Source organism: Mirounga angustirostris, unplaced genomic scaffold (genome assembly GCF_029215605.1).
Source record: "Mirounga angustirostris isolate CCGP_5_RB_7025 unplaced genomic scaffold, mMirAng1.0.hap1 SCAF_3, whole genome shotgun sequence".
NCBI lineage: Eukaryota > Metazoa > Chordata > Mammalia > Carnivora > Phocidae > Mirounga > Mirounga angustirostris.
The window spans coordinates 145,767,391-145,783,503 of record NW_026991711.1 but is presented as its reverse complement, the minus strand read 5'-3'; the positions used below and the strand labels follow the sequence as shown (position 1 = coordinate 145,783,503).

General features: G+C 38.5%; 1 protein-coding gene across 2 annotated transcripts in view; it reads left to right on the top strand.

The window, feature by feature from the left end:
- The first annotated feature begins 2,236 nt into the window (after nucleotides 1–2,236).
- NCKAP1 (NCK associated protein 1) overlaps nucleotides 2,237–16,113 on the top strand; it is a 104,989-nt gene continuing 91,112 nt past the window's right edge. For both annotated transcript variants that reach the window (XM_045868398.3, XM_045868397.3), the window contains exon 1: nucleotides 2,237–2,369. In XM_045868398.3, coding sequence (XP_045724354.1) covers nucleotides 2,262–2,369 — 108 coding nt within the window. In that variant the 5' untranslated portion in view covers nucleotides 2,237–2,261. The remainder of the gene's footprint in view (nucleotides 2,370–16,113) is intronic.

Genomic DNA, 16,113 nt, shown 5'->3' with positions numbered 1-16,113 from the left:
TCACTGTGGCAGGCTCCAGATGCTTGCCTCCTCTAAATTAAAATTTTAACTATCAGGTTGGAAAGTAACCAGATAAATTAAATCCCCCAACCTTTTACTGAGTAAGAAAAGCTCAAAAGGTCATCTTCCTGAGGTGTTTGAATTAAAAAAAAAAAAAAAAAAAAAAAAAAAGGACTCTTTAGGTACAAAGTCTTCATTCAAGGTAATGAAGTTCTTTTCGTAGAATTTAAAGCACAGTGTCAGGTATGATTGACTTTGTGGGGGATATCGGACTTCTTTAATGTCCCTTAAGTCAAATGCATTCAGTCCATTCCCTTTCTCTTGTCAGGATATTAAAATAAAGATTTCTGTAGGAGGGCGCCTGGGTGGCTCAGTTGGTTAAGCGACTGCCTTCGGCTCAGGTCATGATCCTGGAGTCCCTGGATCGAGTCCCTGGATCGAGTCCCTGGATCGAGTCCCGCATCGGGCTCCCTGCTCGGCGGGGAGCCTGCTTCTCCCTCTGACCCTACCCCCTCTCATGTGCTCTCTTTCTCTCTCATTCTCTCAAATAAATAAATAAAATCTTTAAAAAAAAAAAATTTCTGTAGGAATAGTACATACCCTAGCTTTAAAAATTTCTTTTAAAGATTTTATTTATTTATTTGAGAGAGAGAGAGAGAATATGAGCAGTGGGGGAGGAGCAGAGGGAGAGGGAGAAGCAGGCTCCCCACTGAGCAGGGAGCCCAAGGTGGGGGGCTCCAACCCAGGACCCCGAGAACATGACCTTAACTGAAGGCACAGCCACTCAGGCACCCCTTAAATTTTTTTTTAAAGCTTTCATCACAATTTCCTTTTCATAAAGCGTTTTGATCAATCCAGTGATAGCTTATCTACTCTTAGAATGTTTTTTTGAATGTGGCAGAACATTTTGTCATTCACTTAAAATTAACGAATATAATAGAAAGATTAACACATGGAAAGAAATTAAGGGCAAAATGATCAAAGCAGTGTGAATCCTCTTGGCTAGAACTCCTCAAGCCAATTACCTAAGTCCTTGATTCCGTCACTTTTGGAACCAAGTTTAATACATTTGTCTAGAGGGAGTAGTCTTGGAGTGTGGCCGGGAAGAAACCGATCAGGAAAAAAACCCCAAAAACAATGAGATGGAAAAGTAGAATGTTTCCAAGAAGGGGTGGGATTTAGGGTGGAGGCCAGAAAAAAATGCGATCGTCTCTTGATTCACTGAACATTTATTTTTTGCCTCCCTCATGCCAGGGCCTATTTAGAGTCTTCTCCGGATGGGTGCCACTAGTCGACAAATGCCGAATTCCGATTATCTCAGGAACTTGAGTTGCCCTCACTTCCGACCTCCTCTCTCACAAACTGCCTTGAGGCAGGGGAGTAGGGATGGGATGGGGAGGGTGGGAGAGGCGATGCCCGCCTAGCGGAGCGCAACATCTGCTGTGTTCAGCCGGGAGCGTCTGTCAAGCAGTGGGAGGGAAAAGCTTGGAGCCACCAGCCCACTCTTACGCGAAAGTCGCCTGAAACGCTCCCCTCCCGCCCTCCGGGCTTCTGATGGTTTCTTTAGGGAGGTGGTGCGGAAAGGCAACTTTTGGGAACTTGTAGGCGAGGGGTGTGGGGCGAAGACGAAGGAGCATGGAAATGCGACTCCACTCGGTCCCGGCGGAGGACTCCCGTGCCGGGATCAGGCACAGTGGGCTCGCAGGGCAGGGTCTGGGGCGGGAGTCCTGTCCCAAGCGGGCGGCCGCAGCGGCCAAGCGGAGCGGGGCGGGCGAGGCCCCCCCCAGGCGCAGTTCCCCGTCCGGCCTCGCGGGGGCGCCGGCGCGGCCGATCAGGTGACCGAGTGCTCGTCCTGGGCTGCGGGAAGCTGCCTCGTTCTCAGCCGCCGGAGACGCCGCCGCCGCCGCCACACCTAGTGGAGGAGCCGGGGAAGGCGGCTCGGTGGGGGCTGGGGCGGAGAGCGCCGGGGGTGGGGACGGAAGGGCGGCGGGCGGAAGGCAGGAGGCTGCCGGGGCGCGGGCTGCTGCGGGGGAAGGGACCCTGAGGCGTCTGCCGCGGTTCGCTCTGTCAGCCGCGCGGGATTGGGGCGCAAGGGTCATGGACGTTCTCCCCTGAGACGGAGGTCGCGGGCTGGGGGCGGGGGGAGGAGGCCCGAGAGAGGCAGACGCGGAGGCCGCGGGCCGGTGACTGGGCGCGAGGCGGCCGGCGGCGGCGGCGGCGGCGGCACCACCACCATCACCACCACCACCACAGATACCACCATGTCGCGCTCCGTGCTGCAGCCCAGTCAGCAGAAGCTGGCGGAGAAGCTCACCATCCTCAACGACCGGGGCGTCGGCATGCTGACTCGCCTCTACAACATCAAAAAGGTGCGCACGGGCCGGCGAGGCCGCGGCGGAGGCGGCGGGCGGCGGGGGAGAACCGGCGGTGGGGGCAGCGGGCGGCGCCCACGGCAGAAATCACGGCACGGCCGCGGCAGGCCCGGCCCGGGGTCGCTGAGATGCGCCGCGGCCTAATGCGGAGTCCCGGCGCCTGCCCCGGTGGCTGGCGGGCCGGCCGGAGGCGGAGAGAAGCCATTTCCCCGCTCCCAGCGGTGGGATCCGGCCCGGCCCGGCCCGCACAGGGTGAGGGGCGCCGCTGCCGCCCCCTCCTCGGCGCCCCCGCCCCCGGAACGGGGTCAACGGGAAAGGGAGGGTAGAGGGTGGGCAAGATGGGGGCGGGGAGAGCAGAGGAAAACTTGCGTGTTCCGTAACTGAGGCTGAATGGTAGGAATCTGGCGGAGATGGTAGCAGTTTTGTCTGAATTTTTTGATGTGTGAATGTGGGAAGGGAATTGCTAATCAGCGTGAACCCCGCATCTTCTCCACTTGCCACTTTATTTTAGATTGCTAAATAGAAGTCGTTTGAGAGCATGCTGACAATTTGGAATTACTTCATTTTGAGGGTGGAGAGGAGGGGGAAGTGAGGGTGGAACTAATTTTCTTCTGAAATACTTCTGGGCTGTGAGTCACTAGAACAGGAATAACAACCTTCTATCCCATCCCTCTTTACTCCTCCTCATCTTCGTTTTTCCAACCTTGTCTAATAGTACCGAAACACTATTTCTTAAAGTTCGGTGTCGGTACAAAATTAAAACTGTAAATATATTGCTATTTTTGCTGGTTGATAACATATAAGGAAAATTTGTGTAGTTGTAGCTAATAGGCCCATTGAAAGTCTTTAAATGGCTTCAGCAGATTGAGAAATGGAAGGCTGAGTTGGAGTTAAAAAAAAATAGATGTAAAGATAGAATAAATAATTTATCTTAAGAGAAAACAAACCAAATTTTTTTTTTCCTTTTAAGGCAAGGTTAGTAAGTTTCAAAGAACTTGGTAAAGAGAAAAAGAGATTTTTGGGTACACTCTTTGAGTTTCCAAGGTGTATTTGATGTCATGTCTTCGTAATTATTTTGTTGGCTTTTTAATATGTCATGAATATTTCCTTCAGCATGACCATAGTAGAATTATAACGTGTGTAAATTAGGGCTGCTGACGAAATAATATTTTTTTTGAAGTCCATATAATGAGGTTCAAGTATAAAACTGATTTATTCCAACAATTTGCTGTAGATGTTGTAATCTTAAAGGAGAAGACTGTCCTGGCTTAATAGTGATAAGTTTTCTATAAGGATGGTTTATGTTCCTGTTGCTTACCTGGATGCAAGATTAGTTTGCCTCTAAACACAGTAAAATCTGGAGAGTAACTGCAATATGTCTATTCAGTTTGTTACATCTTACGTGGCTGGAGCTCAGTGTCATTACAAAGAAGCCCTCTGCATTTACCAAAGAGCCTTGGTTATAAATTTATGTAGTTGCAAAGAACTTAATTTTGATAGTATTACTTACAGGTTGTATTGACCTGAATTTTTTGTGAGATTATGCTTCTTCACAAACTTTGAAATTTGGTTCCTATATGAACTTTGTCCAAAAAAACGAGCAAGGCAAGCAGTACTAAAAATTACTAGACCTGTGGTATTGTGGTTAAAGGAAATGGTTATGATGGTTTTCAGAAGAGGAAGTGAGAGTAACATCAAAAGTGATTTGGGTATTTGGGCACAATGCCTTTTTAAGCATGCATTTAAACATTTTTATGGTATAAATACAACCAAACTTTACCTATTCCACCTTCATAAAGTGCTAAGATTAAACCAAATTTTAGGCATTTCAACTCTTATTATTTCAGTTCACTGCCTTAAAAGCAGATTTTTTTCACTTCCTGTTTTGAGAAACTTCAGGCTCTTGTATTACTGAGCTAGTGAAAAATGAGTTTAATGTGATTATTATATCCAAGTGTCAAATATTTTGAGTTATTGAAATGTTATATTTCAGCACTTAACACATATTTAGAGTTTGTTGAGAAATATTTTGTCTACCTTGCCTGATTGTGAGTTCCCTCTGGGCAGGGAGAGTGTTACTCATTTTTGAATTACTAGTACTCGGGGCCTTACCTGGCTCACGAAGTCTTCAGTTAAGTCTTGTTGAATGGATGAATACACAATTTATGTTATATGTATGTATTTAACATATGAGTGTGTGTATAATCTTGCTCTAGTTTTAATAATAGCTTTTGGTTTGCTCTCCTTGTGTAATTTTGCATACAAATGCATCAGATAGATTTTGAATCTTTTAGCCTATAGAGTTTTCTATAAGACTGACATATCTTCCTGGCTGGCTAGGGATTGAAACATTTGTTCAAAAATCTCGCCAAAAAAAGTGAGTAAGATTCGTTCACCATGTGTTTATAAGGTTCATGCAGTCTGCATTTTTATGACAGTATGAGCTACCTAATCTTTTCAATCCTAATCTCTTACAGTCCTCAAAAAAAAAAACTTCCACTACATAATACATGTCTACCAATCAATTATCACCTTTTTATTAATGCGTGTGTGCATCAGATTGTCAGATTCGATCGCTCTGTTTCAATTGGAAGTCTGCATGGAAATATTTTAGTGAGCATACACAATGAAAATAAGTGACTTGAGTAAATGACTTCATAAATTACTGTAATCAAAAATAATATGCTTTAATGCTTATTATAGGAATGTAACATGATTATTGAAAATGTTTTGCTTTTTAAAAAAAATTGCATCAGTTGAAAAATTTTTGACATCTTAATATGTACAGCTTATGGAAATTTTAAGGAATTTGTAGACTAATCAGGGATGTGAGAACACATGAAGAAGGAGGGTTTTAGGGAAAAGACATGAAGGTGGTAGGTAGTTTTACATTTAAATTTATTTGTTTCTTGAATCCTTAGAAATTCTGTTTTTTATTGAAAATATGTCTTTTTCCAGACCTGATAATACTACTCACTTATATGTTGATTTTTAACATTTTCCAAGCTCCTTTTTTATCTGTTACCGTGGCATGGCAGGCAGTGTGGTTGTGGAAGTGGAGTATGGGGCCAGAATTTAGGAGAACTGCATTACAGTCTTCAGTCTGTCACTAAGAGTTTTGTAACATTGGGAGGTATCTTGACTTCCATGAACTTCATTTTTTCCTCATCTATAAAACGGGAAAATTAACTGTAAAACAAATGCTAAAGTCCATTCTAGCTCTGATTATCTTATCTTTACAAGTAGAAGTCATAGCCCATTTTATTTTATTTTATTTTTTATTTTTAAAGATTTTATTTATTTATTTGAGAGAGAGAGAATGAGAGAGCACATGAGAGGGGGGAGGGTCAGAGGGAGAAGCAGACTCCTTGCCGAGCAGGGAGCCTGATGCGGGACTCAATCCAGGGACTCCAGGATCATGACCTGAGCCGAAGGCAGTCGCTTAACCAACTGAGCCACCCAGGCGCCCGTCATAGCCCATTTTATTTATTTATTTATTTTTTTTAAAGATTTTTTATTTCTTTATTTGACAGAGAGAGAGACACAGAAAGGGAACACAAGCAGGGGGAATGGGAGAGGGAGAAGCAGGCTTCCCGCGGAGCAGGGAGCCCGATGCGGGGCTCGATCCCAGGACCCTGGGATCATGACCTGAGCCAAAGGCAGACGCTTAACGACTGAGCCACCCAGGCGCCCCGTCATAGCCCATTTTAAACAGTAACTGAACTCAGTTTAGTTTTCTATAATTCAGAGATGGTAATCCCTTCTCTGCCTACATCACAGGATTGTTTATGAAGATAAAAGATAATGATAATGTGAAAATAGTTTAAAACCTCTGAATATTTAGGAGTCTCAGCAACTTTTTGGGGGCAACATTTGTTTTTTCGAAATTTTACTGCTATTAGCAAACACATTCGCAAATACCAAAACATTTTTGCTGAGTTTAGAAAATATATCTATTTTGTTGTTTCTTTTCTTTTCCTACCTGCCACCAACATGAATATGATAATTCTGTACCAAAAAGGTCTCTCATTTAATACTTGAATAATTTTTCTTGTTACATTATTGCCTTAATTCTAAAGGACAGAAAGGAAGAGAAGACCCACCCAGCCATTGTAAACTCTTTTTGAATGGCATGTTTGCAGGTTTCAATGCACTTTGTTTTAAAAAAAAATTTTCTTATTAAAGGCTATTTTTCTTTTTTTTTTTCAGTCTTTTCCCCATGATTTTGGATATATTTATTTTATGAGGAAAAAATGAGTAGAATAGCAGTGTAAAAAATTGAAAGTCCTTAGCTGGTATCTGCTATTTAAAGGAGGAAAAAAAGGGTGCATGGGAAGTGTGTAAGTGCAAGGTAAAGGGAGGGGACTAGCTTTAGTTTTGTCTTTCAGTGTTATGTTTCTCTTCATTTAGGGCATTATTTTCTCTGTTCCTCAATCAGGAGCAGAAACATGCTCCAAAGATTGGTTTGTAGCAAATTGTAGACTAATAAGTATTATTAGTATGTTTCCCTTCAGTGGGGTTTCATTATTAAGAGACTTAAACATGGTAAGAAGGAAACATCTCTCCATAAATCTGAATTAAATAATATATATTATTTATTTAAACAGATCCTATCATGTCCATTTGTAACTTTATTTTTCAGGAAAGCTGCTTGTAAAAATGAGTATTTGACAATATTTTTTCATGTTATGTTGGATGGTAGGCTGAGGAGATAAAGATCACTGAAAAATACTTAGGAAAAATTACTTTTATTTTTTCAAGTGGCAATGATAGATTATCCTTTGTGGACTAGTTAAATAACTTAAATATTAAGCATTTTTAATGATTACAAAAGGAATACATGTTTACTATCAGAAACTCAAACATAAGAGAATTGTGTCACTTTAGAAATTCTTTGTCTGCCCTTCTCCCACTTTTAAAAATAAGCCTTATGTACTTATACCCTTTTCTGTACAAATGCTAACATATGTGCATGCATATTTTATTATATTTTGATTAAATTGGACTCTTCACAAAAATAAAATTGAAGCAGCATGGTGCAGTTTACATATAAATGAAATTAGGGTCCTTAATCTATTGCTTGTATACTTACATTGTAAGAAAATTTTAAAGGAATGAACATACTTAGTTAGCTATATCCAATATGTAAAAAATCAGGAAGCCCAGATGAAAAAGTATGTCAGGGTCAAAAGTTCTTGTCCTTAGTGGTTAGGATGATTGAAAATCTAATCCATATTCTTGTTTGATAATTTCCTAGGAATTGTTTGCATTAAGTTAAATTCCAGCAGTAATTTTGGGTCGGCTCCAGTAGTTGTACACTTTATATGTTAGTAGAACTAAAAAGTTTCATCTCTTTATTGTCCAGTAAAAATAATGTGTAATGAAATTAATGCTAGCTGCCATTTTATTGAGACTTTATGCTGTTTGAATTTTTTTCTTTAATTTGTCCTTAGGTCTATGATGTACTTATTTATAGATAAAGCAGTTGAATTTGGAGAGATTAAATAATTTACCCAATTCCCTCCCCCCTCTTTTTTTTAGTTTATTTATTTATGTCTTAGTAATCTCTACAACCAGTGTGGGTCTCTAACTCATGATCCTCAGATCAAGAGTTGCATGTTCCTGTGACTGAGCCAGCCAGTGCCCCTGCCCAATTCTTTTTTTTTTTTTTTAAAGATTTTATTTATTTATTTGACAGAGACACAGCGAGAGAGGGAACACAAGCAGGGGGAGTGAGAGAGGGAGAAGCAGGCTTCCTGCTGAGCAGGGAGCCCGATGCGGGACTCGATCCCAGTACCCTGGGATCATGACCTGAGCCAAAGGCAGACGCTTAACGACTGAGCCACCCAGGCACCCCAGCCCCTGTCCAATTCTTATTCTAGAAAATAATAACAATTTAGATTGGCACTTTTTTTTATTGACCACTAAGTATGGTTTCTAAGTTAATTATTTTTGTCATTAGATTTATAGTCATTATTGACATTTTTGTGGTAGATATAATTAGATTTTGAACACACAGTAACCTTAAAGAAATATGCAGTTATATTACAGAAATAATTTCTTTTTACTGTAGATTACTTTTGTATGAACTTTCTATGGATTTGCATGAAAAGATAATTGAGATCATACTATCAGTGTACCAGAATGATTAATTTTTTTTTTTTTAAAGATTTTATTTATTTATTTGACAGAGAGAGACACAGCGAGAGAGGGAACACAAGCAGGGGGAGTGGGAGAGGGAGAAGCAGGCTTCACGCGGAGCAGGGAGCCCGATGCAGGGCTCGATCCCAGGACCCTGGGATCATGACCTGAGCTGAAGGCAGACGCTTAACGACTGAGCCACCCAGGCGCCCCCAGAATGATTAATTTTTTTAAAAAAGATTTATTTATTTATTTGAGAAAGAGTGCACGGGGCAGAGGGAGAAGGGGAGAGAGTCTGAAGCAGACTCCATGCTCAGTATGGAGCCCCATGTGGGGCTTGATCTCATGACCTGAGCTGAAACCAAGAGTTGGCCGCTTAACTGACTGCACCACCCAGATACCCCGCCCCCGAGTGATTATTAATGGAGACCTCTGTTTAGCTTTGTAATGTATTAAAATGAGACATAGTTTAGAATTAGGACTTTTAAAATTCAGTTCAAGTTTTTTTGGAGAAATACATTTTGTATTTGCTTTTCATGTTCTGTGCATTTTTTCTTTGTGATTATTTCTAAAATACAGTCCCTGCCATTAAAATGTAGAAATTGAAAGGACTAACCATATAAACAATACTAAAGAAATAGGAAATTTTGTTTGAATTGGGGGAAGAGTATTTATAAAGCAGAAAGGAAAAGTGTAAAAAGAAACGATGAAGTAGCATTTGTCTTCCCTAATTTTAAGAACACATGCAATCGTTTCCCCACTTGAAGGTATATTTTGTTCCAAATTAAATTTGGGTTTTTAAATTTTTTTTATTTTTAGAGAGAGTGAGTGTGCAGGATTTGGGAGGGGGGTACAGAGGGAGAGAGAATTTTAAACAGGCCCCCCACCCAGTGTGGAGCCCCATGCAGATTTATTTATTTATTTGAGAGAGAGAAAGAGAGAGAGTTCAGGGAGGGGCAAAGGGAGAGAGAGAGAATCTTAAGCAGACTCCCTGCTGAGTGAGGAGCCCAATCTAGGGCTCTATCCTAGGACCCTTAGATCATGACCTGAGCTGAAATCAAGAGTGGGATGCTTAACTGACTGAGCCACCCAGGCGCTCCTAAATTTGGAATTTCTTTTTTTTTTTTTTTTTTTTTAAGTTAGGAAGTTGAGTGAGTTTTTTTTTTTTTTAAGATTTCATTTATTTATTTGACAGAGAGAGAGATAGCGAGAGCAGGAACATAAGCAGGGGGAATGGGAGAGGGAGAAGCAGGCTTCCCGCTGAGCAGGGAGCCCGATGTGGGACTCGATCCCAGGACCCTGGGATCAGGACCTGACCCGAAGGCAGACACTTAACAACTGAGCCACCCAGGCGCCCTAAATTTGAAATTTCTAATGTACTTTTTCATTTTAAACCTTACATAAAGTTAAATAGTAACATTTTCACATTGAAAATTTTGCAACATGAAATATAAGAAATGCAATTTAAGAAAGTCCACCAGTAAGTTTGTTTCTTTCTGTCTTGGGGAGAAATTAGTAATTAGTAAATTAGTAGTACTCTTTTCTATTCTCAAAATGTGGTTTTTTTGTGGACTGTTTTTACTGTTGGCTTTATCAGTAAATGTAGGAAAATCTTCTTTGATCCTTTTAGGAATTTTTAGTACTGTAATTAGACTTTGATAGATTTTTTTACTTAATCTGACAGTGATGAGACAATCTCCTGGTTAATCATTTCTTTGAGTAATATTATGCTGCAGTGTTTTACTTAAATAAGTTAACAAACTTCATAAGCTCTTGAATTGCTAATTTGTAAATAGGGTTGTACATGTGCCAATTTAAAAGGAATCTCTTGTTTTAAGTAAAAGCCTGTTTTGGAAAATACTTTCTTATTGCATAGTTGATTATTTTAGATACTTGACAGTAATAAAACTACATTTTAAAAAATATTTTATAAATCATATGAACTATTAGTTAGTCCCAAATTTTGAGGGTTTCTTTTTCATTAATTCATTTACTCTTCATTTATTGAATGTCTTCACAGACACTGGGGAGACAGATTAATTAAGATGCAGTCTCCAATGCCAAGAAATTCACATTTTAGTAGGTTGAGAGATTTACAGTTATTTACCTAAAATGTATTGCATAAGTGTGCTTATGGGAGTCTTGAGAAGGGCATTGACGATTCCATTCTGGGGAAGAAGAGATAGTGACTTTTGTGCTTGCTTTTGAAGTATGAGTAGAAGCTTCTGGTAGGCAGTGACAAGGTGTACTTAAATAAGTGACAAGGTCCTTATTTAAGATTCCAGAATTTTGTTCAGCAGAATGTATAAAGATATAAAATATATAAGGTTATAAAAATCCTAGTAATGTCTAATGTGCTCATGGCTGGCATACAGCCTCTAAACTTCTCTATCGTTTTCCATAGTTGTAATATATTCTGTAGCTTGAGAGAGCTAGATTCTAGATAAAGCTCTGATACTATCTTTTAAACTTTGGACAAGTTATTTAAATGTTCTGGGTTATAGTTTCTTTATTTATAAATTGAGGAGACCAGTGGTTCTTAGCCAGGGATACACAATATAATCATTTTAAAAGGTTTTTAAAAATACATCTGTATCTTGACCCAAATCTACTGAGTAAGAAAAAGCCCTGAAGTGATTCTGATGTTAATAACCACTGAAATAAGTAAAATGTAAGTTTTTAATACCTCTGATTTCTTTCTCAGGCAGTTATTCACAGTTGTGATATAATTTTGTTTTCTGGGGTAAAACTAAATTCCTGGATCTCCAGAATACTTACTTGTTCTTAGCTTCTGTTATGCTCTAAGCTGTATATTTTGTTTTCTAAGCCATGTTAATCGTTTTGATTCTAATTCTTGAAATCTTAAATAGATGTTCCAGTTTTCCCGTGTCTGTAGAATACTCTTTAATTAACCTTAGAACGTTGAGTGAGTTAATTCATCTAAAGTGCTAGTGCAGTGCCTGGCACAGGAGTAAGAAATGAATAAGTTTAGGCTATTGTTATTAAATCTCTGGGGCTTGAAACAAAGTGGACATTTAATAAGTTCATTTTTTCTCCCCTGTTAAATCCAGCTCTGGACCACCTTTGGGAAACATTTCCTAACTTTTCCTTTTTTACTCTCTGACATTATGGTTTGATATCTATTTACTGCTAGTACAAAATAAGTATTTGTATTTCAGGAGTCTATTCTTCATTGGCCTTTAAAGAGCAGCTTTTATTTATTTATTTATTAAGATTTTATTTATTTATTTGAGAGAGAGAGAATGAGAGACAGAGAGCACAAGAGGGAAGAGGGCAGAGGGAGAAGCAGACCCCCTGCTGAGCAGGGAGCCTGATGTGGGACTCGATCCCGGGACTCCAGGATCATGACCTGAGCCGAAGGCAGTCGCTCAACCAACTGAGCCACCCAGGCGCCCCTATTTTATTTATTGATTTTTCAATTTTTTAAGTAAAGTGGAGCCCTATATGGGGCTCGAACTCAAGACCAATACCTGAGATCAATACCTGAGCTTAGATCAAGAGTCACATGCTTAACTGCCTGAGCCACCCAGGCACCCCAAGAACAGCTTCTCTAAAACAGTAAAAATGTGGCTACGTATAATACTTGAAAAAAAACCTATAGAACACCTTTGTTTTATAAATTGAGATGTTTCTCTATATTGCAAGCTGAAAAATGTTTAAGAGCAATAGTGACATACACCTCTTGTGAATTGAATAGTAATTAGTAACTCATTTGAATCACTAAAATTTTTAAAAATGAATTTTGAAATATATAGTGCATTGAAATATTTCTTAAGTTTGTGATTTTCCCAGAATTTGTGCTTAGAAAGCAGTAACCATAATATATATATTTTTAAGTTGGCTATTACTGGCTCTAAGTAACAGGTAGTTATTGATAAATTTGCATGAATTTTAAAGCATTTCCAATAATTCCAGTATACTTTCCTATGAAGCCTCTTAATCTAAATTTTAGCAGTGAATTGCTTTTTTTTTTCACCTACCCAAGCTCAAGGGGAAGTTCAAATCAGATTGGTTGGCCAAAATATAGGTGATACACATGAGAAAACAAAATAATTGGAAACAAAACCACTAATTTGAGAATTTAAGTCTTGTTTTGCTCTTGATAGATTTTCCAATATTTATTGAAAATTTTCTATGTACCTTTCATTTTTAAAATTAGAAAATAAAAGAATGATAAGTAAGTTGTTTTCTCTAGTCCATGATTTTAGGTGATGTCTGTCCTTATTCTAGGCATTAATGTCAGTTAATTTCCTTGAAGACTGAAGGAAGAATCTTGGCCCTGGTATGCTTTTAATTTTGCAAAACCTGCTTTAAAAACTATGGTCTTTCTTGTTTATTGAGTAAAAATTAAATTCCTGTTTCTAGCATAAATTGGTCACATTGTGCGGTTTTCTCTTCTTCCCTGACATATTCAGATAGGGCTAGTTTCTTTCTTGTACTCTCAGAAATAGCATTCTCACTCTGAACTCTGGAATTTTGTTCATGTTTTTTCAATTACGTTATTGTATTTAAAAAATTGGTTTGTCCTGTAGTATTTTGGCAAAGGAATGTGATTTATTGCTGAGTTAGACTAGGACTTAAAAAATAAAACTGATGAAACTAAGCAGATTTTTCCTTTGGTAGTAATTACTCCAATGCAAGTTTTGAGCAGTTGAGGTATTGAAAGAATGGAGCATGTTTTTTTACTGTTTTTATGAGCATATATATTTAGATAAGCATTTTTAGTGCTTTGAAATCTTTAGGTACTCACAGCTGAACCTTGAGCAAGTCACTTAATTTTTCTGACGCTCCTTTCCTCTCTGTTGAGAGATGTTTAGGCAGTTTCAAAAGCATAGATGTTTTACACATAACAGGTGCCCAGTAAATGTTCTTTTTACTCCTCACTCTTGGGTCTTTGTTTTCTTTTTTCTTGATTGTTGCTTAATCTCTTATGAATAGATTGAGGACTATTTCTGTTATTTGATTTTTGTAACATCATAGTAAGTTTTTGAAAAAATACATAGCATTAACCATATAAAGTTAATCTGTAGTATGTAATCTTATGTTGTGACAGCCTGAGGAAAGGACTTGAGAACGGGTTTTGGTGGTAGATTGGCAGAAAAATTTGTTTTAAAGTTATACTTTGAAATCACATAAAGTCTGGTCTTGAGGTTTCTAGTCAAAGATGTTTATTTTGTGGCCTGGATAAAATACGTGGTCTTCTAAAACATCTCTGTTCTTTATTTTTGGTAATAATATTATACTTATGTTTTGTGAAAAAAAAATGAACTTGGAGATGTTGATTGATAATTAATACTGAGTTAGAATTGGTTAAATGGAAAATTTTACTTTGATAATTGGGAACTCACTATAGATATCCATGTGTTTTGAGAAATTTATTTAAAAAAATAGAAGGTTATTATTTAGAACTTATTTATTAGGTATTTACATACAGTCATTGGAATAAGCACTTTATGTGCATTTTGTCTTTTAAAAATCTGAATAACCTACCCTGCGAATAGGTAGTATTTTAGTACCCTTAATTTTATAAATTAGAGAACTGAGGTTCAGAGATTAAACAATTTGCCAGGAAGTCAAGTGGGCTGTGCTCCTTGACTCAGGGACAGATTTAATTATTATATTTAAGTATTCCCTTTAACATTAGTGCAGTTTGATCTTCCACATTAAATAGTCATAACTTTGTTGAATTTAAAGATAAGTAGAATATTCATAGAAAATAAAGTTGCAGTCGTGAGAACTGGAAATTTAAGTACATAAATATTAAATTTCCTTTAGATCTGGAATTTTAAATTACAGTATTTTATGCATTATGAAAGCATGCTGAGTCAAGATAATATAAAATACACGATTTTGGGATTGTGGGGTTTTTGTTGTTGTTTTTTTAAGTTCTTTGGTTCAGAAATGGTTTCCTTTTTGTCTAGTGAAATAGCTCTTTTAGCCAATTATGCAAAAAAAGTTTTTTTTTTGGTAGGACTGTAAGGTTCAGTTATTTAGATGCAATTTTGCCCTGTACTCACCTTTCCTTCTTCTCTTTTTCTTTTTTGGTGTGGAGGAGATAGAAGTATTCAAAAGTTTTATTTGATTTAGGCCTTTTGGTAAACCTTTCTGATAAAATTTGTTAATTAAGTATAGTAGTATATGTTGTTTTCTTAAATGTGGCACTTCAAAGGGTGATACTTTTGAGAGTGAAAGATTAATTTTATGTAATAGTGTAGTTACACTAGGATGAGGTAGAGTTTCAGGTGTACCAACTGCAGACAATGTTTTTGAAATATAGGTTGTTGTTTTATGATTTCTTTGTCCTCTGTGTCCTGAAAATGCTTTGAGTGAGGGGGGAGAAGAATATTAATTTTTATAAACTGAGACATGTGGTTAGTTGGAATTTTGCTATACTGCATTGGTATAGGAGGAAACCCTTTTTTTTTTTTTTTTTTTTTTAAAGATTTTATTTGTCAGAGAGAGACAGAGCACAAGCAGGGAGAGAGGCAGGCAGAGGGAGAAGCAGGCTCCCCGCTGAGCAAGGAGCCCCATGCGGGACTCGATCCCAGGACCCTGGGATCATGACCTGAGCCGAAGGCAGACGCTTAACCGACTGAGCCATCCAGGCGTCCCAGGAGGAAACCCTTTTTTTTTTTTTTTTTTTTAAGATTTTATTTATTTATTTGAGAGAGAGAGAATGAGAGAGAGCACATGAGAGGGGGGAGGGTCAGAGGGAGAAGCAGACTCCTTGCCGAGCAGGAAGCCCCATGCAGGACTCGATCCAAGGACTCCAGGATCATGACCTGAGCCGAAGGCAGTCGCTTAACCAACTGAGCCACCCAGGCGCCCAGGAAACCCTTTTTAATTGAATTATTAAGTATGGCTTTTTGACAGATGTTAATCACTTAGATGTTAGCTTTTAGTCAACTCGTTGTTGTTGTTTTTTTCTTGTACTTTTTCTTTTTTGCCTGAGTGTTCCTTACACAGTGTCTCTGTTGGTATTAAGTAAATAAATCAAGCAGGTTGATTTCAGAAAAAATAAAATAGGAGCTAGTACTTCTGTATAGTATCTATGAGCCATGTATGTTTTATTGGCATTTTTGAGTGCTCATGGTATTCCAGATACCTATGTAAACTGCACACGCGCATGCATGTGCACACGTAATGGGCCTAAAAACTTTTTAGGGTAAATTGCACTTATTATCAACCTATTTAACAGATGGAAAAACTGAGGCACAGAGGAGTAAAATCACTTGCTTATGGTTATGCAGTTAAGAAGTGATGGAGTTAGGATATGAATATGGACAGCCTATCTTAGAACTCATGTTCTTAACTACTAGACTAAACTCTTTCTATGAGTACAACATATTTGGCATTTAGAGAACAAATGAAGGAAATGTGTGATTGGAAAAGGGAATTGTCATTTTTGTTCTATATACTATGATAAAGACTATTTTGCAGTTATTACTCATATGAGACTTTTATTTGGGTAATTATAATTATTGAGGCTGTTATTGACAACAGCTAACATTTTTAGCATTTTAGAGCACGTATGTGCTAGCCCTTCTGCTAAATACTGTACATGGTTTATCTCTTTTCC